A 24,357-nucleotide genomic window follows, 5' to 3' on the forward strand; every position below is an offset into this window, starting at 1 on the left:
TTTCTGTACCTCTTTAGTTGGGTCTCATGAACCTGCTCTATCCCTCTTAGAGACTGGGAGTGACCCTCCCACAGTTACTGCAAGTGGCAGGGAGAACTGCCTAAGAGTTAACTGTCCCAAAATTAAAACTGAACAGCTCTGAAGAGCAAGGCTGGCATAACTGCAGTGTGAAAAGTGCCCAGGGCTGGATCAAGTTAGATAGAAATCGTGTCATCCTGGGCATTTCAAGAGACCTCTTTTACAAATCTTAGAACACTTTTTTGTTTCATTCCTAGTTTTCATTGGTGAAGGAATCTTCCTTTGCAATAACTACAGAGTTTATGTTTGTCTTTTCTTAGAAATGTGCCTTCCAGGGCATCCCCAAGATGCCCTTGTAGGAGTCCACTTTCCAGGAGCTGGTAACATAAGACAGCCTTGCAGGGTGAGGGCCAGGCCTGAGCACAAACACAAGAGTTAGCAGGATGACAGGCAAGAGACAGTGTCTATTTTAAGCAGGGAAAGAGAGACCAAATCAAAAAGGAAAAATAAAATGTGGGATCATGGTTTAAAAACCCAAACGAAAGCCCCCGAAGAAAACACTACAATTGGTTCAAACACAATGTTTATGAGATGTAATAGGACCCACGCTACAAAAGTATGATTCTAGACAATGCAAACTATTTTTTAAAAAAGTCACAAATTACTCCTTACCCATATTATCAGCCTACATCAGTTCCCTACACGGAACTCAATCTCAACGTCAATATTTAAGAATATCTGTTATCAAAGAGGTGCCAGCACACATGTATGTCACCACCACTCAGGTGGTGCTGTCTGGGAGATGAAGTAGAGGGGACCCCAAGAGTTGCAGGCTGGAGGGTCCTGGGCATGGTGGCATCAGAGGCTTCCCTGTCTCCAGACTAAGCGCAGTGGTCAAAAGCAGTTGCTTGAAGACAGTCATTTTACAAGCCTAGAATGTAACTGGCCATTGTCACCCATGATATGGGGTTAGAGAGATAAGCAAGTTAAGCTGCAGGACTTAACTTTCCCAATCACTGTGCCCCTAAAACATATATCCAGATGAAAGGCTGTCTATTCTGGCAAAACTGCAGTGCAATTCTGACACTAATGACAGAAAGTCAGCACGGACTCCACAAGTTAAGGGTCCAGTCCCCAATAAGACTGTCCTTACTTCAGACACCAGCCACAAGTCCAGGGGTTCCCAGGTTACCCACACTTCTGACCAATGGGCTAAAAATTCTGGGATTCCCAGACCCCCTCAGTTTGGGTAGTTCACTAGAATGAATTACAAAACTCAGGAAAGTGCTGTACTTAACTATTACAGTTTTACTATAAAGGATACAAATCAGGACCAGCCAAATGAAGACGCACATAGGGCAAGGTCTGGGAGGTTCCTAAACACGGAGCTTCCATCTCTGAGGATCTATCACCCTTCCAGCACATAGATGTGTTCATTAATCAGGAAGCTGAACTGAGCTTCAGTGTCCAAAGTGTGTCCAAAGTTTTTATTGGGGTTTCATTATATAGGCATGATTGACTGAATTCAATCTTCAGCCCTCCTTTCTTCCCAGGAGGAGGTCAGGCTAATACAAAGCCTCTACCCTCTAATCACATTGTTGGTCTTTCTAATGACCCATCCCTATTCTGAATCATCTCATTAGCATAAGCTCAGGTGTCATTAGAGGTTACCACCCAGGAACCAAGGACAAAAGACAGTCAAGTTCTCTATTACGCAACAATTCTGTAGTATCAAGGAGGGTGGGCTCCAGAGTTAGACAGCTCTGAGTTTGGCTTTCTTCTGTTACTTTGGGCAATTTAACTAACCTCTCTCAGCCTCAGTTTCCTCATCTAAAAAGTAGGGATAATAATACTGTTATTACTATTTAGAGATCAGCACCATTCAGTGGAAATGTGTCACTAGCTACTATGTAACAAACTTTTTTTCTAGTAGCTGCATAGAAAAATGTAAAAAGAAACTGGTAAAATTAACATTAATAATATATTTTACTTAAGTCAACATGTCCAAAACATGTATCATTTCAACCCATAATCAATATTAAAACAATTATTTATTTATTCATTTTTCCTCCCTAAAGCCCCCCAGTGCATGGTTGTATATCCTAGTTGTAGGTCCTTCTAGTTCTTCTTTGTGAGCCGCTGCCACAGCATGGCAACTGACAGATGGGTGGTGTGGTTCCACAACCAGGAACCAAACCCTGGCCACTGAAGTGGTGAGAGCACCGAACTTCAACCACTAGACCATTAGGGCTGGCTCTAAAACAATTATTAATGAAATATTTTACAGTCTTTTTTTATACAAAGTCTTTGAAATATAGTATGTATTTTATACATGCAGCACATCTCAGCTTGGACTAGCCCCATTTCAAGTGCTCAGTGGCCACATGTGACTTGTGGCTACCATATTGGACAGCACAGATAGAGATAATGACTGTTGTTATCCCCATTAAATGAGCTAATGCTCAGTGCCATTATCATCCCCATCTTACAAACGTTAACTAAAATGTGTGTGAGCACACATGCGCACACATGTAGAGGCAATGACTAAAATCTAAGGTGCAATAAGCCGCACTGTATCAGTCAGCTCCTGCAGACTGAAATAGCCGTTTTCCTCTCAGAAGAAACTTTTCAACTTGGAGTAGAGAGGCTCTCAGATTGATTATCCATAGTATGCTCTGTTATTCCCATACCCCCACATCTCCCCAACACACATTTTAATACTGGCAAAATCAAGTGACCATGGACAATAGCTTTCAATGGGAAAAGATGCTCCTAGAGCAACATACAGCTGGATGGGGAAGTCTCAAAGAGCTCTGAATGGCTAGGAGATGGGGAGGAAGAAAAACTGCAGGGAGGAGCTTTGGGTCAGTGAGTCACCGAGCAGCCACTCGTCATCCTCTCGGGCCATCTCCCAGAGTCACTGCCCAGCCACCAGCTAAGTGTAGCCAGCTGATCACCCCACTCTCCACTCCCTGGAAAAAGCTCTGCATTGTAAATCCAGAAGAATGTCACTAGCAGGAGATTGATTTCAAGGTAATTATTTAGGCAGCTTTGTAGCATCTAATTCTCAAGCCCTAAAGCATTCTCAAAGTTTTTTTAAAAGAGGCAGATATTAATATGAAAGCTCTGTCTCTTTTAACGGTGGTGCCCCACGTTCAGCTTCTCCCAACTTTTGTAACAGAGAGCTGCCCATTACTCTGACATTCATCCAATTCATTCAATTCTTATAGGAGTGGGGGTGGGGTTCCTAGCCACCCTCCAGGTAGGAATGAAGAGATTCACCTAATAAGGGCAGACAAATGCATTTTTACATAATATGCAAGATTAATTATAATAAATTCAACCCAATTCACATACTTTATCAAGGAAGACAAGCTAATTATCTGTCAGAGAATTAGCTCCTATTTAAAGGGCATTTTACCTCAGTTTGGCAAAAAAGAACTAATGGGAATTGTCTTTCCATTCTGATATTCTTTTCACTGCATTTGCTTAAGTCCTCGGAAGACTTCAGCATTGCCCTAAAATCCCAGGGTTTAAAAAAACGAGGAGGGCGGGAAACATAAACACACATTACTCAGCGTCTCACAAAGTCTAACTCTCTCTGCTGTTACTGTAACGATGTCCCTTTCAAAGTGTCTTATCAACAGGGTAAAACTGGGAGTGACTCATATTTATGAAACAAAGTGTTGTTGGTCCTGGCAGATCATTCTTTCCACAAGAGCTTCTTTTTTTCAACAGCACCGAGCGGTGCCTCCATACTTCCTCACTCTGCCCACCAAAGTAGAAACCCAACGTCTACAACACATGCCTTCTTAGGGTACCTGTGCTGTACACACAATCTGAATTTGTGCAAAGACCTGTGATCAAGGATAAAGCCTTCCCTAAAAACCAATAACTATGATGGGTAGTTGGCTCTCACATTCTAGAGAGAAAAGCAGGAGTGAAAAAGTGAAAGGAATTAGGATGACAAAAAAGATAAACCCCAGGTGCCTGGCCCTGAGCTTCCAATTCCCTCCATGAGGAGTGGAGTAGATTCCAAACAAAGGATTCCCTCAAGAGGTTTCTCTTATAATATCAAAAACTTGGAAACAATCTTAATTTCATTAATAGGCAAATTAGTTAAGTAAAATGTGATACATCCATAAAATAAGACATGTTATGACATTAAAAGAAAATCTGTGATGACTCTACAGGAAGCAAAAGTACATGCGATATAAAGTAAAAATGAATTTCAGTTTCTATATGAAAAACTCTGCCAAATATGCACATATATGGCTAAAGAATGAAGAGAATATGTAAAAATGAAACTGGGCCAGTAAGGGAGATTAGTATGTCATCTGTTTTTTTTCTTTCTAAAATTTTCTTAATATTCCAACAAGGGGTATATAATTGAGTCTTTGCAAAGACTTAATTTTATAAGATTTTCTTACATAGAAACAGCATATAATTTTCCAGTATGGCACTGATTCAGAAAAAAGTCCTGATGTAGTTATCTATCCACCCCATAAGACACAGTGGGTTTTTCCAAACCTTTAGACAAAAAGATCTAAAAAGCATGGAAGAGTTGTTTCTACCTATATTGCACCAGTGGTGATGTCAATTCATTTTACTCAACTATATCAGTCATATATCCCTTGGATATAAGTAGATAATGATGAATTATTATGGTAGATACTTAGTATTACAGTTACAGTAAATTTTTAATGAATGTTAGTTAATATGTGTCTGGTCTTGTTCAAAGCGCTTGTACCTATATTATCTAGTTTAATCCTCAATTAGTCCCATGAGAAGAGTGTCATTACTATCCCCATTTTACAGATGAGAAAACTGAGCCACACCAAATTTAATTTGCTCAAGTTCCTGCTTCTAATAAGTGACAGAGTCAGAATTCAGACTCAGCAACCTGGCTCTAGAACCTGTGCCGTTAGTCTCCATACTATACTCCCTCTGCCAGAAAAGATAGAAATTCCTAACAAGAAGTCTCAATAAAAATACAAATCAGCAGACCGATTCATTGAGCAGTTGCTTAATAAGCTCATTACAAACACGGAGTGACCTGGCCAAACACTTAGACCCACAAGATTTGCTTATTTAATAACAACTCAGATATAAACCAAACGATTATACTCCCTCTGGCATTAAAAAAAAATTACTGAACTGAGAGTTAGGAAACATGGATCCTATGGCAGTTCTGCTACCAGCTACTTATATGTTCTCAGGTAAGTAATCTGTTTCCACATCTGTAAAATGGGGCAGTCAGAACAAATGCTCAACAATTCTGCCTGAATGAATTCTGCTTCTAGCACAGTATTCCAAGGGGTCCATTCTGCTATCCTTCAAGGGTGTCAATTATGCTTGTTCCAAGATCTGTCCCTGATTACCTGATCTGTGTCTGTAGGCTTAGACTGTAGAAGGGAGGAAGAAAGATAAAAAAGGCGAAGAAAGCAGAGAAAAACAATGAATAGTAAGTAGTTTGAAGAAATCCCTGTTCACTTATCCCAGAGAATTAACTTTCCCAAAGGATAATGATAACGTGCCAGAGATTCTTTCTTCAAACACTTGAGGGGAAGAAAAATCTGCAGTTAATATCCACACTATAAAATGGCTAATGAATATAAAACATAAGCAATCAAATACCTTTGGGTTTTAGAGTCTTTGAGGTATGGTCATACACACCCATCACATATTCCTTCTTTCTCGCCATATCTAACTTTGTAACTATCTTTCTTCTCACTCATCTACTTTCCACTCTAGAAAGTAAGTGAGTATATTAATACATGCAGAAGAAGGAAGCATCACCCTCATATCCACAGGCTACTAGGAGAATGCATTCTAAGGTTCTCCACACTGAAAATGCAACGAGCAGATGCATAAGAGCTCTATGCTCAGGCTCTACCTGGCACCAGCTGAGTGATCTTGGACGAGTGCCTGGACCTCTCTGAGTCCCAGTCACTCATATGTAACCTGGAGCATTATCATGAGATATCATGCTCCGAGCACAGAGTCTGGCATATAATAAGCATTTCATAAATGTTAGAGATAATTATTGCAGTTTTCAAAAGTGTTTTTAACTGATTTATTACTCCTTAAAAGCCTCTGCCCTGACCAAAATGTGAAGTTGCCGAAGGCTGGGATATAATTCAGGGCAAGGTCACCAGGAAGCCAGCTCTTCTCTGAGGACAGAGTAGGCCAACTCTTCTCAGCCTTGGAATTTTCAGTTGAGGATATACAAGAAAATGGGGGGGGAGGATTATAACTTAGAGCACCTCAGAGATAAAGCACAATTAGAACAACCATAAGGAATGAGATTATAGCTCATGTGTGAATAAACATGTGGCCAGCCTGGAAAGAACTTGAGTTTTGAGATGATGAGAACTGGGTTTCAATGCTTGTTCTCCAACTTACTGGTTAATAATGTGGGGGGAAACATTTAATCTGTTCCTCAGATTCTACATCTGTAAAGCTGAGGATCTAAAAACTCTCTCAAGAAGCTGTGCCTAGAACTAAATAAGACACATAGATGACAGCCCGATGCCCAGCACCTAGAAAACATCAATAACTATTAATTTTTTTGCAAACTACCTGGAAAGTAATTTTCTAATTTCAGGGATGATAGGTTGGTCAGACCCAGAGCAGTTACATGTGATTAAATGATGTTCCACTGTCAGATTAAACTATCACTGCATGAGAAGCCTAAGACCATTCTTATAAAGTCTCATCATAAAAATGTGCTATTTTAAGACTAGAAATACAAGACCCAAGAAAATGTCTCCTATCCCTTCAAGGAAGCCCCTCTTAGAAGTCTGTGTCTAGTCTTATTATTTTAAGAGGGAAGCAGACACTCTGTAATAACTAATGACAATAACTCACAGTCTGGAACACTGGAACCTGGGATTTGAGTCTAGGAGCTAGGAGATACTGTCACCCTGACCCTGAGAGTACCCTCTGCCCTCATACTGTTCTGTTCTCTCCCTCCCCCACCCCCGCCCCTCCTCTGTTTTCTTCCAGTTTGTTTTTTCTTTTCACTTGTCAATAGCGACAGCTGGTCATATTTGGCCCAGTGGTAGTGGACCTCGGGGCCATGATTCAGAGAATGTGGGATTATTTCTTCCATAGAATAAATATAAATTATTAAAGAACTGGATAGTGATGTTCTGATGCAAAGCGGTGTCTGCCTCCTTACCTAAGGACACAAAATAAGATCAGTTGAGCTCACATGATAACCTGAGAGGTTTACGCTCCTCACAGGAGGACCAACCTGACACTACTCCCTGGATCAGGCAGCTTCGTCTATTTACTTGATTGAGAAATGGGCAACAGATGCCTGAAGGGTTCCTTTCTGGGTGGTAAGACAAAGAAGATGAAACTCTCTGTTGAAGCACTCAGGAAGAGTTTGGATTTGTTTTGTTCTCTATGTAATTTGAGTCTTAGGGGGCGAAAAAAAAATGAGTAGGCCTTCACCACAAATAAAATATTAAGGGCAATACAGATAACTTGATGAATCCTCAAACGCTTTTTCTTCTTGTTAGTGATCTTCCCCTCTGCCAGAGGCAGAGCATGGGGTAATCGCCTTTCACCTATATGAAAGTACCAGGCTGCACACAGCTCATTTCCTTATCCAAAAGCATAGCCTCGAGGTCCTTTTTCTTTAAGTTACATAAAATATGGGTGTCCTTGGGGTGGGAAATATATATAGATATTTTTATATCTAGATATATTTGGAATACATATATAGTGGAATATATATAGATATTTTTCCCCAAACTTGTAGGTAATAATAGATGATACAGACATAAGCTCCAAAAAAAAAAAGGATGCTAGGATCTTCCTTTTGGTTTATGGATGAAAACATCTAAAAAGTCTAAGACTTCATAATCAGAAAAGACACTACATCAATTTGAATAGAAAATGTATATTTTTAAATATTCTACAACAAAATTTAGGCTGTGGTTCATAATCATTCCTTCCTCTTCCCTCAATTTTTCTGAATAAGTAGGGTTATACGATATGAATGTAGAGCATGCAGTATATGGAAACACAGCCACTGAAAATTTGCCCAAGAGAGACTCACATGGTTTAGGGGAAATAACGCAGGCTTTGAAATGACAGAGACTTGTATTTTCATCCCAGCCCTGTCCCTTAGAGTGCTTTTTAATTGTACTTGCAAACCTTTTGTTTTTGGCCGGCCAAAGCCTTATCTTTGAAATATCATTTATAATGCTTGTTTGCTTACCATGTCCTCTTTTCATAGATAGCGTGCAGGAAAAAAAAAAATCAACACAGGCCTTGTTCTTATCAGCAACATGTCCAAAATCACTGAGGTCCAAGTTACAAAGTTCCACTCTGATGCTCGGAGGAGGCCTGTCGGCCCTGAGCTTCCGAGGCAGAGAGAGAATGTATACTTCCTTTTCCCTTAAAAACCAACAAATAAAAAAAAAATATTTCTTGTCGGATCAAGAATCTGGAAAGAAATTCTGTTGGTCCATGAAGATGTACTTAGAAAAGGCCAGACTCTATTTTGAAAGGGAAAAAGAAAGGAGAAAAATGCCAAATGCCACACAAACATGTACTTCCTAGGAGAATGACATTTCCTGAAGATAAAGCGCTCCCTAAACAAGATTGTGTGGCAGAAGAGGATGAAGAATACAAACAGGTACATGATCTTCAAGCTGGAAAGGATTTGGAACACTGGCCTGGTCCGTATATGTTTTCATTCTAGCATTTAGATTGTAAGGGTTATGACAACAGATACCCCTCCCTAAGATTAGATCCTAGAACACAGAAGGCATCCAGTAATATTTGTTGAACTAATGAATCTCTTCTACCCACAAGGTGGTACATCCGTAGAGACCAACCTACCAAAAAGTCCCTAGAAACTTGAGACACTTGGGTACAGGGGTGCATTTTGATAGATATTTTCCAGCTCTTCCTTAAACTATTCAATTCCCTAGAAGATGGGATTAAATCAGTGTTAGTATTTGTCCCATGTTTCTAGGACTCAGGAAAATAACAGGACCATCAGCTGCAGGTTTCAAAAGATCTTAAACTTAAGTCCCTAGAGTTCTGGACTGAAATCTCAAAATTAAACCAAAAAAGTATCAATCCTCAAAATGATTGATTAAATATGTTATTTTATGTTTGCATGCTATACATTAGAAACTGTTATCATTAGATAATAACACACACACATATCAACCTATCAACCTGGCAAGACCTATTTTAGTACCAAGAATTAAGGCTCTAAAATTAATCACGCATGTGACCTTGGACAAGTGATATACCTCTCTAGGCCCCATTTCCGTAACTGCATAATGAGAAGACTAGACCAGATCAATGGTTCTCAAACTTTGCTGCACATTAGAAACACCTGGGGAGCTTTTAAAACTCTTGATGGGCAGGCTGCACCCCAGACCAATTTCATCAGAATCTCTGAAGGTGGGACTGAGTGCCATAGGTTTTAAATCACCCCAGGTGATTCCAATGAGCAGTCTGCAGTAAAAACTACTGGGCTAGGGGACCTCAAAGGTTCCTTCCTGTTCTAGAAACTGGGATTCTTGAGTTTAAAAAAGGTAAGATGACCTCTCCTGGGATTAAAATTTCTACCCCTACTGTGTAGTGTATGCTTATCTACCTACTTGAATTAAATTGTCTAGGCACTGCAAATCAGCACATTTTTATGCCCAAACTTCTCCCCAGCAATGCCAGAGCAGGGAGACTGGCTGCTCATAACACTGAGGCTAAGGACGCAGGGCTGGCTTCTGGTCAGAGACTCACGCCTTGCCCCTGAGGGTGTGTGTGCTACAAGGCTGTGGCAGAGTTTTTCTGCTGCTGTGATTTTGCCAAGACTCCCTTCCCCTACCCTGCTCTTTCTAATCTAAAATCATTACCTACCACTTTCAGGAGAGAAGTTTCTTGAACTTGCCCTTGACAAGTCAGATGGTTAACTTAACTGATCTGAATTGGTAAGGACAAGCGGTTCCTACTTAACATGCTCTCACAGTACTGTGCTTCGAACAACCTGCCGTCCCCTCCCCACCGTGTCTAACGTAACAGGTTCTGAAACAGCATAGGGGGAGGGAGCAGGGCCACGGGCCTGATTTATTAAGAGCTGTCTATGTGCCAGGCATTGTATGTACATTGTCTCCGTTCATCCCGTGATGTTGGAATTTTACAACGGACGAAAACTGGAATTCTGAGAGGTGACCTGAGTTGCCTAAGGACATCTATGGTTGATCAGTGGAAAAGCCTAGATTTGAACCCAGGTGTAAGTGAGCTAAACTCCACTCTGCTGAGCCCACAGTGAATGAGGAGCAGATGGAGCAAGGACGGGGATGGGAGAGAGCTCACATGTATCTTTCCACTTACATTTTAATGAGGAAGCAGAATAGGATATCCAAAGGCTCAGAGATAGTACAGGCAACTGTGACCCAGTTCAGGGAAAAGCTTCAGGACTCTCTTAGAGAAACGAGCAGAACTTTCAATGAATCACCTCCTTTTTCCTTCACACTCCATCTCATCACAACTCAAAGCTTGGAGAATTTTGCAAAATTAAGCACACCTCCCCCCCCTCCTTCCACCTACCCTTTTATAGTCAGACTACAATCCTTATTCCAAAAATAAATCAGCCTGATGAGAGGCCAGAAAAAGCAAAGCTTAATAGTTTTATCCTTTCATTATTTAGTTATGGCACATTAGTTGGGCAGATTTATCATCACGTTTTTACAAATTCCCCTACAAATAAATAATTCCAGGATATGCCCAAATTACTCCAGCCTCTCGACCCAACATGCTTTTGTAATTACTTGGCACTCCAACTGTATGCTACTTAAATTAGGTAACAGTCACCAAGTTATTTTTAGGCCATAGCAACATACACACACACACACACACACACACACACACACACACTCCGCTAACCTAGCTTGTTATTAGTACTCCTTTGGAAGAAGAGCCAAAATTACTTTTTTACTGGTACCATCATTTCTGTACAACCAATAGTAATAATAAAATTAAGCTACATTTATTGAGTGCCTACCACATACATATGAGGAACTGTTCTAGACACTTTGCACACATTACGTCATTTCATTCCTAAACTAACACTACGAGCTAGCTACGGTTATATCCTCTTTTTGTAAATGAGGATATTAAGGAAGTAAGGGATTAAACAATTTGCCCAAGAGTGCATAGCAAGTAAGGGGGGAACAGAGACCAGAGCTCAGACAGACTGGATCTGAAGTCCTGTCTGAATTTCTCCACCATTTGCTGCAAGGCTAATGTTTGCCGTGTTTGAATGTTAAACAGAGGCCCAGAATAACAACAGTAAGTTTGTGAATATAGATATGGCTTTGTTTCACATATCTTAAAAGATTCTCATAACGTCCCTGACAGAAAAGAGGAAACTTTTGTTCCTGCCACAAAACAAAGCAGAAACAGAAAGAATATTTTCACAGGATCTCTGATTTCTGAGTATAGCCATTCACTTTGTCATCAAACTCAATATTGCCTACAAATGTTCCTTTCAGGATCCTTTTTGAGGATGGAAAAGTATGCAATCTATGGTGCCCATTTCTCAGGAGTTATGATGGAAAGTTTTAGAGTATAAAAACCAAACTCCCTATGTTGTTAAATCTTCCCTGTGTGTCAGCTTCCTGAAGTGATTCTCCCTCTCCTCCCTGCTCCTCAGTATATGCCTTTGGTACAGAGGCAGTCCTGTCTGAGGCTGAAGCAGTCAGCCAGTCTTTGTTTTATGACAGCACAGAGCAAGTACAGGCACGGGCCGTGACATATTCGTTTGTAAAGGGGAGCTACAGACCCCTAAGGAGGCACCTGGAGGCCTCTCCTTCTGAGGGAGGGACGCCTCTCTGTAGATCTGATAGCCAGTTAGTCACAGTAGAATTCTAAGTTTGACAAACTCTCAAAAATGGGCATGTGACACTGAAGTATTTAGGAGTGAAAATGTTATCTCTACTCTACTATAAGATATTCCCAGCCTTATTAATTTTAAAACACCAAGTTTAACATGAAACATTTAAATACATTAAAATGTTGTCTATACTATAAAATATTTCAACAACCAAAAAAGGAAGAAAAAGCAAATAGGGAAAATATTAATAATTGTTTAATCAGGTGATAGGTGTATAGGTGCTCATTATAGTCTTTTCTACTTTTCTATATATTTGAAAATTTTTATAATAAAATTTTTAAAGGCATAGACTGTCTTTAAGGAAGAGGTGACAGTAGACTTTCCTTTCCTACATAGGTAAATGACAAATTATTTCCCTGAACCCAGCCTTGCTGAAAAGAAAGGGAGGCTTATAAACATCTTAGTAAAGATGGTAGCTCTCATTAGGGAAGGCCCAGAATTGTCTAGCCTTCTTATTCAGTTTGCTTAGAAATCATATTAAAGATCCACTTTGGGTAAAACAGATTGTAATTCTTTCAAAGATTTTGCAAATCCCTAGATATTTATGCATTTGGATCATTTTTGCCAGGTTGAGTAGAATCAAAGGTCTGATGCCATTTATTCTTCGGAAGATGAGAATAAAATATGGATTCAGACACAGGTCACAAGAGGGAGGGGACTGTAAATTAGAACAGTAACTTAATCCCAGGGGCCCCTGCGCCTCTGATCAGTTTCTTCCCAACCTGACACAGCATTACTAAAACAGTAACTGAGCAGCCGCTCTACTTGACGGGCAGCACCAAAAATGGAGAACGTGGCATTGAAACAGGGGGACTTAAAACTTGGACAGAGAGGGTAGCAACCAGTGTTTACAAACATAAACCAGAGAATCAGATGGGCCAGCCATAAATTACCTGAGATTGTACTGAAATCTCTGAAAATAGTGAGGTCTTAGAAGTTTCTACCTTCAATTCTAACTACCCCCACCACCATATCTTCTCCGCAAAAATCATTCACTCCAGAATGGTACCACTACCACTCTTGATAAAATAAAATCTTACATCACCAAGAGAAGGGATTACTAAAATAAACCCCAGCAGAGAGGCCAGACCAAAATGGTCTGCTTGACCCACTCAAGAACCTGGGAGAAGTTTCCGGCCATGCCTTCTGAGAGATGCCCACCCCATTATTCACCTCCATGGTGAATAATGGTTTACCCAGATGAAAGGGTAGCTAGATGCACTCCATTATTGATCTCTTTCCCATCTTGGTCCCAATTTTAGGCCATTCCCCCAACAGAGACCAAAATAATAAGGATGATAATAATAGATAAAGTAGATCACAGACTCTTTTGCTCCTAAACTACATATTTTTAACCAAATTCCCAGATATTTGAAGAAAAAGCCCCCAAAGCTACAAATAATCCAACCTCTACCACCAGGGCGTCTTCCAGGTCGACCGCCGCTGTGTCTCACCAACCCGAAAATGACGAGCCCTGACGGTGGCCACCCAGGGCGCCCAGTGGTGAGGTCAGCAGCATGTCCAGCCCCGCCCCATTGAGGCTATCTTACTCACTGACACTGAGGAACAAGCCCAGGCTGCCCAGATTCTCAGCTGCATCCACAGGAGAGAGGGAGAGGAACCCCACTTTCATCAGGGGCACCCAGGAGATGCATTTCTCAGTGATTGACAAGCCACTTCCATACACAACAATGCCCACTGCAAAATAGAGGGCAGGATCTACAGCTCCTCCTAATCATCCTCATGTTCAAGTCCAGGGTCATCTTAATTTGTAGTGTTTGATGCCTGTCTTCATATCATGCAGACAAAAAAGGCCTGCTTTTTCTCAAAAACATCCACTCTATATGAGCAAAGAGATGACCATCAAGACCACTGGCTACACCCTCTCTTTGTTCCCCAAGACAAACTACCACAAATGGGAAATTTGTAGATTGTATTTTCTCATCCAAAAAAGATGAGACAAGCCAAGATCATGGTGAGAGAACACTAGCTGGGTAAACCTACAGGGAATCACTCAAAGGCAACCAAACAAGAATATATAGTAATAAAACACAGAGGAACTCTGAACATATCTGTAACCCCAAGAAAACCCATCAACAACAACAAAAAACGCCTGGGAGCTGCTGGAACTCTCTGGATATGACCTCCATGATGTACTCCTTCCCGTCAGAGCCCACTGACCCTAGGGAAAGTGGTGCCTTTGTGGTAGTTGAGCCCAATGAAAACAAGCTTGAGGAGAGAAGTGGAGGATGAGAAGGGGAATTATATCAAAGGAATTCAGAACCATATTTCCAAGAACACAACTTAACAAAAGGCAGAATGCATCACTGGGAAGACAAGAAGGAGAATGCCAGAGCTGTCTCACAAAGACAAAACAACTAACTTGTTCACCCCAATGGCCTGTTACAATTTAAATATGCAAGGTATTCAAAGGAACTCAGCAACACCTTTGGTCAACACACTTCAGGAGAATGGGTGGTGATGTGGCCCAGACTGTGTACCTTGGCTCAAAATGAAAGAGAAGAGAAGAAACAAGATGACTATCTCTCACCACCACCACCACTGGACAGAAGACACCAAAGAGGAAGAGTGATGTACAGTGCCCCAAAGAGTGGTATCTGAGGGCAAAGAGGTGCAAGTGATGGACACAAGAGGAGGGATCCCCCTGCTAGGCTGGGCAACACTGTGTGGGTAATTAATTCCTCCTGCCAGGGCTCATTAGTGCTGATCTCACAGTTATTCTGTATCCAAGGTACTGGGGCAAGTGACCCACCACCCTATCCTGCGGGGCGCCATGAAGCCAATGGTTGTTAGGTGACGTCAGATTGAACAAAGTCTTAGGGAGTATTTCATAAAAATGACTCTGTCCCTTTGGAGCTTTGGCAAAGGAATGGATGTTTTTGGCGAACTTACACTCTCTGTGGAGCCTTACCGTAAGGATCTCTGACCTTCTCGACAGTCGCTTTATAAACCATTTAAAAGGCAAGCTGGTCAGAGAAGTGAGAAAGAGGAAGAATTTCCCACAAAAAGAGCTGGTACCTGTAGGCTTGCTTGTGGTTGACCATAGTGGCTGCTTCCTCTGTTCCATCAGCTTGGGTTAAGTCTGTGAGACAATAACTTTCCAACTAGTTATTGAAGGGAATAGAACTACCAGACCAAGCATGACTTGAGATACCAGCTAGTGTTATGAAGCCCCTTTTTAGAAAGACGAGAAAATAGTGTCAGAGAGAAAATAGTCTCAGAGAGTCTCACAATGCAAATTAGAAGATGCATCAAGACTGGAACCCAAATCTTCTGACTTCCAGTTCAAGGTTGCTGGGTGTCTCTCACTCTACCTAAATAACTAAGAAAGGGCATGGAAGGGAAGACAAGAAGAAAGTCTATTTTGGTCTTTTGTAGCCAAGATAGGGAGAATGCTGGTACTTCTAAGAGAAAACCCAGAGACCCCAGGCTAATCAGGACTATGCTTGGGAAGGGAGCAGGGGCATTACCTTTCAACACCAGAGGTTCTTTGCCTTCTCTCTTCAGGGACTCGAGGACTATGTGAAGTGGCTGGGAGGGCATCACTCGGCTCGGCTCATTGGTATTCTCATCATAAACTATAATTTCTTTGGAAAAGATCCTCTTGAAAGAGTCCTTGCCTTCCCTACAGGAAATCAAGTCTAAGACAGTGATCTTGCCCTGTTGCAGTCTCCGCCGACTGATCTTATCTGCACAGTTAATGTGGACAGCTCCTTGGATGTGACTCTTGTTGTACTCCATGAAGGGCCTGCAGTCAATGATGACAGGGCCCTGGCTTGGCAGGTGACTCTTGCTGCATTTGGTCATCTTCTTCGCCAAGTCATTGGGGTAGATGATTTTGATGCTGGCTAGCTGCTTGGGGGTCCCTGACACAGGGCTGCCCACCCCAACTGATGGACTTAAAGAGCCTGCATTCTCATTGTTGTTGACCATCTGGTTGACAGGGCAGGTGGCAGAGGTTCCGATGGCGGTGGTGGCGGTGCCAGTGGCAATGGCTTGAGTTTGGGTCTGATTGTCCTTGTCGTAGGTTGCCACAGTGCAGCAGCTGGCACTGCTGCATCCACAATTCAGGGAGCGGGCAGAGCCGCTGGATGAGGGCATATACGTCAGATTCGCAGCCTTTAGGGACACAACGGTGGTGGCGATGACAGGAGGGTGGCTGTTACTGCCTGGGGTGGCAGAGCCAAGGTAGCTAGAGTCTAAACCAAGGTTGAGATCCTGAGGTCGGACGGGCCTAGACAGTGCCACTACTACCCTGTCGTCTAAGGGAGACGGAGGCATGAGGAGGCTGAAAACTGGCAATTCAAGAAGAACTCAAGACAGTCTGTAAAGAAGGGGAGGGGGAAAGAAAGAATAAAGTCACGTGACACAAAAGGCAGTCTAATCCAATCCCTAGGAAAGGCCTTTGCATCCCTCTGAGCAAAGTTGTCCTAAGTGCCCTTTATTAGGATGCTGGCAAAGCTTGAAACTCATTTCTATGGATTCAAAGAGGATGTAAACCTGAGGACCCCCATCTATTTGGTTGCTAAGTCCAAGGTTAAATGTAGAGTCTATGCAAATGTTGATGAACAACGTTTCATGGACCTACATCAAAGTTCAGCCTTAGAGAAACTAAAAACACAAAGAATTAGAAAAGCTGAAGAAAGAAAGGAAGGCTCTTAAGAGGCAAGTATTCTGGGCCTCATCTCTTGGGCAGAAGTATATTGCAACCATTTGAGAAAGACTCATTTTTCCACCCTTGCATACTTTCCATTTAATTCCTTCACCCACTGCAAAGGCAGAGGAATGACCAAGAGCGCTGGCATGGCTCACAGAAATATACAGCAGCTAAATATACATCAGGGGTGGACGTCAACTTTCTGCAAATCAGAATGAAACTATCCCCCTAAGTGAATCTCTTTCACTAGGAGCTATTCTTGTTTTCCATTTTACTGAGTCCTTTGAAAAGCACAAGATAGTCATATTAAAACCTCCCATGTTTCCTGTTAGCCTATTATAAATTAATCTGCATTTCCCTTTTCATTACAAACTGGTGTCCTAAAATGAAGCCTCAAGTCAAGGAGCCAGATCTGGAAACCCCAACCCTGGCAGATCCATCACCCTTTACTTCCTTGCTGTGTCCACCCCCACACACAGACACACACCCCTCTCCTACCTTTAAGGAAAGGACCACTTCGACCCTCCTCCCTTCTTCATTTCCCCACTGGCTATGCAGCCTAGAGCTTCTCACAATGGGAAGCAGCCACTGTGCATAATATTTCAATCTGGCACATATATCCCCCCTCTTCAAGAGGAAGAATTCCATAAAGAAGACTTCTCAATTAGCCCGTCCCTGTTAAAGGGGGCAGTGAAGTGTTGCCCACCAGGTCTACCTCCTGTCTCATGAGAGAGCGCCTGCAAAGAGACAGTTCCTTCCTCCCTGTAGGCACAGGGACACTCTACAACCCAGCCCTGCTGGCTCCTCTCCTATTAGACATGCACACAGAAAACAAACCAAACCCCATGCCAGAGTCGCTCACCTAAACGAACTTCAAGAGATGTCTGGAAAAATGTCATCTGTCATCCGTCTACATACGAGTGTCACCATTCTCTGACACAGAGCCAAAGTGTCACAGGCAGAATCCACACACACGCGCGCGCACACACGCACACAAAGAGGGGCACGCACCCATTGCATCTCCGGATCCCCACCGACTCAGGTTTCTCTCACCCACCTTTGGATGGGAGTGAAGGATACAATCCCCTCCCTCCCTGCCTTCCTCCTTTCATTCCTCCCTTGCGTAGTATTTTTTGAAGAGCAAGTACTATTCCAGAAGCTATAACTGTTTCCCAGCTGGACCAAGCAGTGAAAGTCTTTGCTATTGTGTTACCTGGTAGAGTACGTCCCAGGATCAACAGTCGATTTCCTTGGAGAGGGACGCATAAGCGTGTTGACGGAGACACAAGCTGGGACCTCCACTTCCACACACAGTGCGTGGCTCACACACACACACACACACACGCACGGAGTATGTAAAGAGATCCGCATCCCTGCAGTAGAGGGTCGGGCGTATATATTGCCCGTGAAACCATTCCAGACTGGCCCAGGAAACCTCTCACAGACATACTGAGCTATCCCCACCCCTCGCTAGTCCTTCCACCTCTAGGCAGGGGCTGGAAAGAAAATTAAGTGGTCAGAGAATGTTCCTTCCCCACTCCTGGGGCACTCAACATCCCCCTTCGCAACATAGCGCACTAACAAGCCCCAGGCATTTAAAACTGCCGCAAAGCATCCCCAACAAACCTCGTCTTTTCTTCGCCCCAAATCCAAGTAGACTGCAGAGAGAGTAAACGCACAGGGCAGCGTGAGCCAACAGCCTGAACCCTGTAACCTCACCTGCTGTGGCTCGCCCGTAAGCATCGCAACACACACACACACACACACACATACACTCACAGTCACTCAGCCTTACACTCTTGGACTCTCAGGAGTAGCCGCAGTGACTTCCACTTACTTCATAAATAAGCGTAGCCCTCCACCATCTGGCGCTTCGCTTCGGCTATGGATTCGCGCATTCAGCTCCCATTCACTTGGCTTCATTGATCCCCAGCAGCAACATAGTTACTTTCTCTTTTGCTACACTGTAAATGTAAGGTTCTGAGGGGGCGGGCCGGCTGACGACCGACGGCACGCTGGACCAATAGGAATCCGAAGAAAGCTGACCGCCACCTCACAGCAGCCCACGGCCAATGGGCAGCCAGAGGGGGAGGAGCCGGGGGCGTGGCCTCGTCTCTTTAAGGAGGGTTTATCCGACGCCGCTTTGGATCCTCTGTGTTATAACACGGGAGGTGATGTCATTGGCAACCAATCAAAAACTTAAAAGGGCCAGCCGGGGCCCGCGCGGAGCAGCTGCTCTCTATTTACATGTAAACCGAACCGGCTGGATGCAGTTAACCCTTTCCGGGGCTGAATTGTCAATGGGCTGGACTCCCTGCTCCGGCTGAAACTGGCTTTGCCCACTTGACGGGATCCCCCTACATTCCCTCCCCCAGGGACAGACCACGCTGTGTCTTTACTTCTCCTTCCTACTCTGGACGGATGACCAAAAGCGTCGGGGTAACTTTCTAAAGGCCAGAGACAACGAGAACAATCACTGTCCCCAGTGGGAAAACCGGGTTCTCCGAGTGGCTCGAAGTGACTCGACAAACCCCAACCCAAGATTCACGGACGGCCGGAGCCGCCTGCGCCGGGACGCACCCGAGCGCGCGGCCGGGGGCGTCGCTGCTGCTCCGGCCCGCAGCCCCGGGCCACGCGCTGGGGTCCCCGGGCAGGGAGGCTCGCCCAGCCTCGCCGCGGCCCGCGTCCTCGGGGCCGCCCCGCTCGGGCCCGCGCCGCCGGGGAGCGTCGGCCGCCCGCCCGCAGATGTCGCTGCCCCTCTGGCTGCCCTGCTGCTACCCGGCGCGGCCCCCGCTGGCTAGCCTACATCTGCGCCCCGGTCACGCCCCCGCCTCTCCCGCCGGCTTCCCGGGGCTCGACCCGGACGAAGCACGGAGGCAGCGCCGCCGCGGAGGGCTGCTCGGAGGCGGCGGTCGCGGCCCAGCCCAGAAGCTGCAGGGGGCGCACCCCGAGCGGCGGCACGGGCGCCACCCCACGAGGCCGGACCTCCCGGGGCTCGCCTTGCGCTCGCCACGCCCCCGGGCCCGGCCCCCGGCCGCCCGCGCCCCGTCTCCCGCCTGGCGCGCAGGGTCCCGGCGCCGCGCCCGCCAGCCGCCGCCAGCCTGCAGCTCGGCTTCCCCGCGCGCCCGGGCAGGCACCCGCCACCCCGCAGGGCCCCAGGCGAGCGAGGACAGCCAGCCCGGCGCTTCCGAACAGCCGCGGCTGGCGGAAAGGAGCCCAAGCCGAGCGTCAATAACCAGATTGAGCGTGGCCGGCGAGCGTCGAGGGGGCGGCGCCGCCCCTCTGGGTTCCCCGCCCTGCGCCGGCTGCGGAGTCGCTGGCCCGGGCGCCCACGGAGGAGAGAAGTGGCGGGCGAGGCACGGCGGCCTGCACCTTTTTAGGAAAATATCAGGGAAACTTCGGGAGAGTTGTCTTGCGGTACGAAAAGGAGTGGAGATGCCGAGATCGAGTAGGGAGAGTCTGCGACCAAGAACCCTAAGGAAACACAGTAGAGCTTTTTTCTGTTCCTCCTCTCCTGTCTCAGAGAAGAGGGGCGAAAGAGTGAAATAATTCCAGAGGAGTGATACATTGTGAGCACTATAGAATATCCGGCTATCGTTTTTCTCTCTTACCAGATGGAAGATGTTTGGAGACATACTTCAGGCTCCAGGCCTAAGTCGTTTCATGCCTGTGTTTCAACATGAAGTAAATGCATACAATCATCTTAAACAGAAGAGGGCTTTGTGTAGCCTCTTCCACACTCACATACCAACACACATACACATTTACCCCCTTAATGATATCTAATGAGTGATTAGGGCACACCATTCTGTCCTTACACCTTGGGGAGCAGCAAGTCCTGGCCAGGAAGGTTGGGCTCTGGGTAATTTCCATAGAAATCAGGAAAGAACTTCCCAGAGGGTCTACCCTGGATCTATCTGGAGCTGGAAGGCTGCAAGCTTGCCTTTCCCTGACCACAGATAATTATTGAAAAAATATTCATTAACTCAGGGTTAGAGAGTTCTGGATATAAATTCTGATTCTGACTCTCATTTGTTGTGTCTGTTCATCCAGAGTCACTGTGTTCATTTACCTATCTGTAAAATGGTTATTTTACAAAAGAAAAAGGGAAAAGTTCTGATACGAGTGCTCACAGAAAAAAAGATTCTCTGCTGATAAAAGGCATTCAGTAAAAAAGCACTGTCCTTGCTTCAGGAAATGGGGTGTCTCTATTTAAAGATACTTATGATCTATAAATTATGAATTCATTGCTAATGCCTCAATATCTAAGCCCAAACAAAGTAGGGATTTATACAATTGCAAAAGAGTTCTTAGCAGCCTTTCCTACGAGGGCCAGAAGGGGAAAGTAACTTCAAAAAGATAGGTAACTCATTTAATGGGATGATTATTTTATTACAGTTTCAAACTAGTGGATTATCGTAATTTAGTTGGTTAAGAATCTGAGACATCCAAGCTGAAAAATTGGGAAAGATGGCAAAATTCCTCATCATTTATCAAACCTGAAACGTGGAATAAACATGTCATTAACATATGCGAAGATGTAATTATTTTTTAAATTAAGCATCTCTAAGTCTATAGTCTATATTCAAATTATAGAGTGGCAGAAAAAATCAGATTGCAGATTGATATTTTTTCAGATGCTATTCGTCTATGCTTCTTTTGTACAAAAAAGGTATTTTGTTCCTATTTTTTGAATCATAAATGTGAAAATACTGTCTAAAGTACTCCCCTTAGATTTAAATTTGTAATACCAGTCAGCCAATGGCTATGAACCTGATCTGTATACAAATAAACCAGCGAAGCCTTAATGTTCAACTTTAGTCCCAAAGAAATAGCAAAGCATCTTCACTGTATTTGAATGTTCTAACATGATTATACTGAGCTATATCTTTGTTCCTACGAACAAACATTGTAATAAAAATATTACTTCTTTCAGTGCAAAGTGCTGTGTATTAAAGCCAAAAGATGAAGAGAATTTAGGGCAACAGATAAGATATGATATGGATACTGTTGAACAAATGTATGAATTAAATGACTTTTTTTGTGTGCACTCAAATGGTTAAGTGTGTGGGATGGTGGCAGAAGATGGGGACTGGGTGAGAGCCAGGTTTTCAAAAGAATCCTCAAGGTGAAGGTGGATTCCTGGTGGTACTGGATCTAAGGCAGAGAAAGGCTTAGAGAAAACGGAAATAATAAATCCCAGGATAGAGGTGATATTAAATCAGGAAGAAGCAGGGAATGAGCTGAGGGATACAAAAGTGAGGTGGTATGCAGCTGAGGTCGTTGAAGCCAGCCTGAAACATCCTGGGACACCTTCCAGCCCTAGAGAGGGGCTGATGAGAAGATCCCCTGAAAGACGTGGCCCCTGCGGTGTTTGGTGGGGTGATGGAAACAGAAGCAGGCTCATCGGCTTGTCTCACTATCCTTGAGTTTGGACACAGGAGGCCTGCAGATCTTTTTCCCTTTAAATCCATGGCTAGGGTGCACTTGTGACTCAGGAAAAGTCTCTGGATCTGTGTTTTCCAGTGTGGAAGCCACTTCCGCATGTGACTATTGAACACCTGAGAGGTGGCAAATCTGAATGGAGATGTGCTGTGAGTTTAAAATATACACTGGATTTTGAAAACTTCGTATAAAAAATGTAAAATATCTCATCTACTTTTATATTGATTACATGTTGAATCGTTTATATTTTGAAGATGTGGGGTTAAATGAAATATGTTAATAAAATTAATTTTACCTGTTTCTTTCTACTTCTTAGAATAGGACTATTAGAAAGTTTTAAATGACATATGCAGCTTCCTTATTTCTATTGGACAGTGTTGTTCTAGAATCTATAATGGCTCCTTTGATTTGAGGTCACCTGAGTGTCAAAGGCACCAAAACCACAGAGTGTTAGACCTGGGAGGAACGTTAGAGCTTATCTCAGCTGGTGGTTTTCAAAATGTGTTAGGATGAGCCAGAGGGAGAAGGGATGCCAATGCAAGTGGGGGGATTAAGGTGGGAGCAGCCTTGAGCTGGTGGAGCTCTGAGATCACATGCCCACCCCCACCCTTCCACACTCAAGACAGATAGACACATTCTATTCCTGAGACTCCAAAGTAAGATTTCATTTGAAGAAAGGATTCTGGTTCATTTTTTGTTCTGTTTTGTTTTTTGGTCCTGGCCCTTCATTTTACCTGTAAGGCAATTTAAGGCCCAGAGAATGGAGACGGCGTGGCCAGTGTCATGCTTGACCTCAGGACTTAACCTCATTTCCAAGTCTAGCAATAGAGGAGATGACTGACTGGTTGGGGGAATTAATAAGCTCCTGTCTCAACTGAGGCGAGCGGGTGCCCTTTCTAGGCAGTTAGCTTTTCCTCTCCTTCCAGTCGTCCCCCAGCCCCCTCCATTTGTGACCTCACGAATGCCTACTGCTCTTTGTCCAAAGAGAATTTTGGCTAGGCCCGCATGTGTGGATCATTGACACAAGCTTATTTTCTTTGTGCAAATGACAAACAAAAAACTAAATCACTGGCAGCAGTTCTCCAGCAACACCTTGCTCTGTAATGGATGGCCTATTATTATCATGCATTACTACATCAAAGACTGGTAACATTTTCCCCTTTGCCAAGCTGGGCGATCATTTTCTCATTAGGAAATGCCATCAGGCCCACAGCCCCTCAAACCCAGGTGGCTGTGTCTGACGGTGTTGGGGAGAGTTATTGGGGGACGTGAAGACAAAAGGGAAGCATGCACCCTAAGTATTCCTAAAACTCCTTAAGACTTGCTTCAGGTCTAACACAAAGGAATTAATCCACCTTCCCAGCAACTCCTAGTAGCTTAAGATTGTACCGCTTCTGGACATAACAAGGTCCTTTAGATTACCAAGTGTGCCATAACGTGCCTTGTTGATCTTTACAATTAAACATTGACTGAACTGATTCTAAAGATCTAGCATTTGGGAAAGTAACAATAACAGGTAACATTGATTGAGTGTTTTGCTTTATGCCCAGCTCTGCTGTAAGTAATTTACAAGCCTTCGCTCATTCAAATCTTCACATCCACATCAATAAGGAGGTATTTTTATTAGCCTTAATTTAAATGTGAGGAAACAGAAATACAGACGAGGTAAATAACCTGCCCCAGGTCACACAGCTAGAAAGCAGCAGAGGCAACATCTGAACCCAAACAATCTGGCTCCAGAGCATCTGGGGTTAACCATTATGTTTTACGTAATTCATTCTTTTTGCGATTTTATAAACTTCTCTCCTATCCCCCTCAGCCTTCAGACTCCCAGGATATTTTTAATTGCGTCTTCATAAGAATTTGCTGTTTATGACTCTGCTTCCCCCTAAACTTCTCCAAGTCCATTACGTCTCCATGAGGTCTCTCTCACTGCTGCATCCTCCATGTTTGGGACTGGATCAAACCTCCGTTTTGTTTCCAGAATCCTCCCAAATAGTGCTCTAAACTTGGTCAGTGTTTGGATTTTGCTGCAAGCTGGACTGACAGAGCTTATGACACCTCTATTACCCAGACCATGTCTTGTTTGCCATCCCATCCCTAAGACCTGGCACAAGAGCTAGCACACAGAATGACTTCAGTAAGTTTCTGTTGAATGAATGAATGAATGAGTGAATGAATAGCATTTTTCTTATACATACCCCTGAGTTGTTTTTTATCTGGAGGCGTACTCCAGCTCATCTGACACCTTTCTACTTACTGATTTGGTCTTCTGCGATAGCTGGAAGTT

At 43.9% G+C, this 24,357-nt stretch overlaps 1 protein-coding gene across 1 annotated transcript in view; it reads right to left on the minus strand.

Annotated features, from left to right (window-relative positions):
• DUSP10 (dual specificity phosphatase 10) overlaps nt 1-19,153 on the minus strand; it is a 38,569-nt gene extending 19,416 nt beyond the window's left edge. The window contains exons 1-2 of the mRNA XM_004439675.3: nt 18,460-19,153; nt 15,436-16,289 (exon numbers count right to left, since the gene is read on the minus strand). Coding sequence (XP_004439732.1) covers nt 15,436-16,246 — 811 coding nt within the window. The 5' untranslated portion in view covers nt 16,247-16,289; nt 18,460-19,153. The remainder of the gene's footprint in view (nt 1-15,435; nt 16,290-18,459) is intronic.
• Nucleotides 19,154-24,357: the final 5,204 nt, after the last annotated feature.

This window comes from Ceratotherium simum, chromosome 36, assembly GCF_057802395.1.
Source record: "Ceratotherium simum simum isolate JZ-2026a chromosome 36, ASM5780239v1, whole genome shotgun sequence".
Classification (NCBI taxonomy): domain Eukaryota; kingdom Metazoa; phylum Chordata; class Mammalia; order Perissodactyla; family Rhinocerotidae; genus Ceratotherium; species Ceratotherium simum.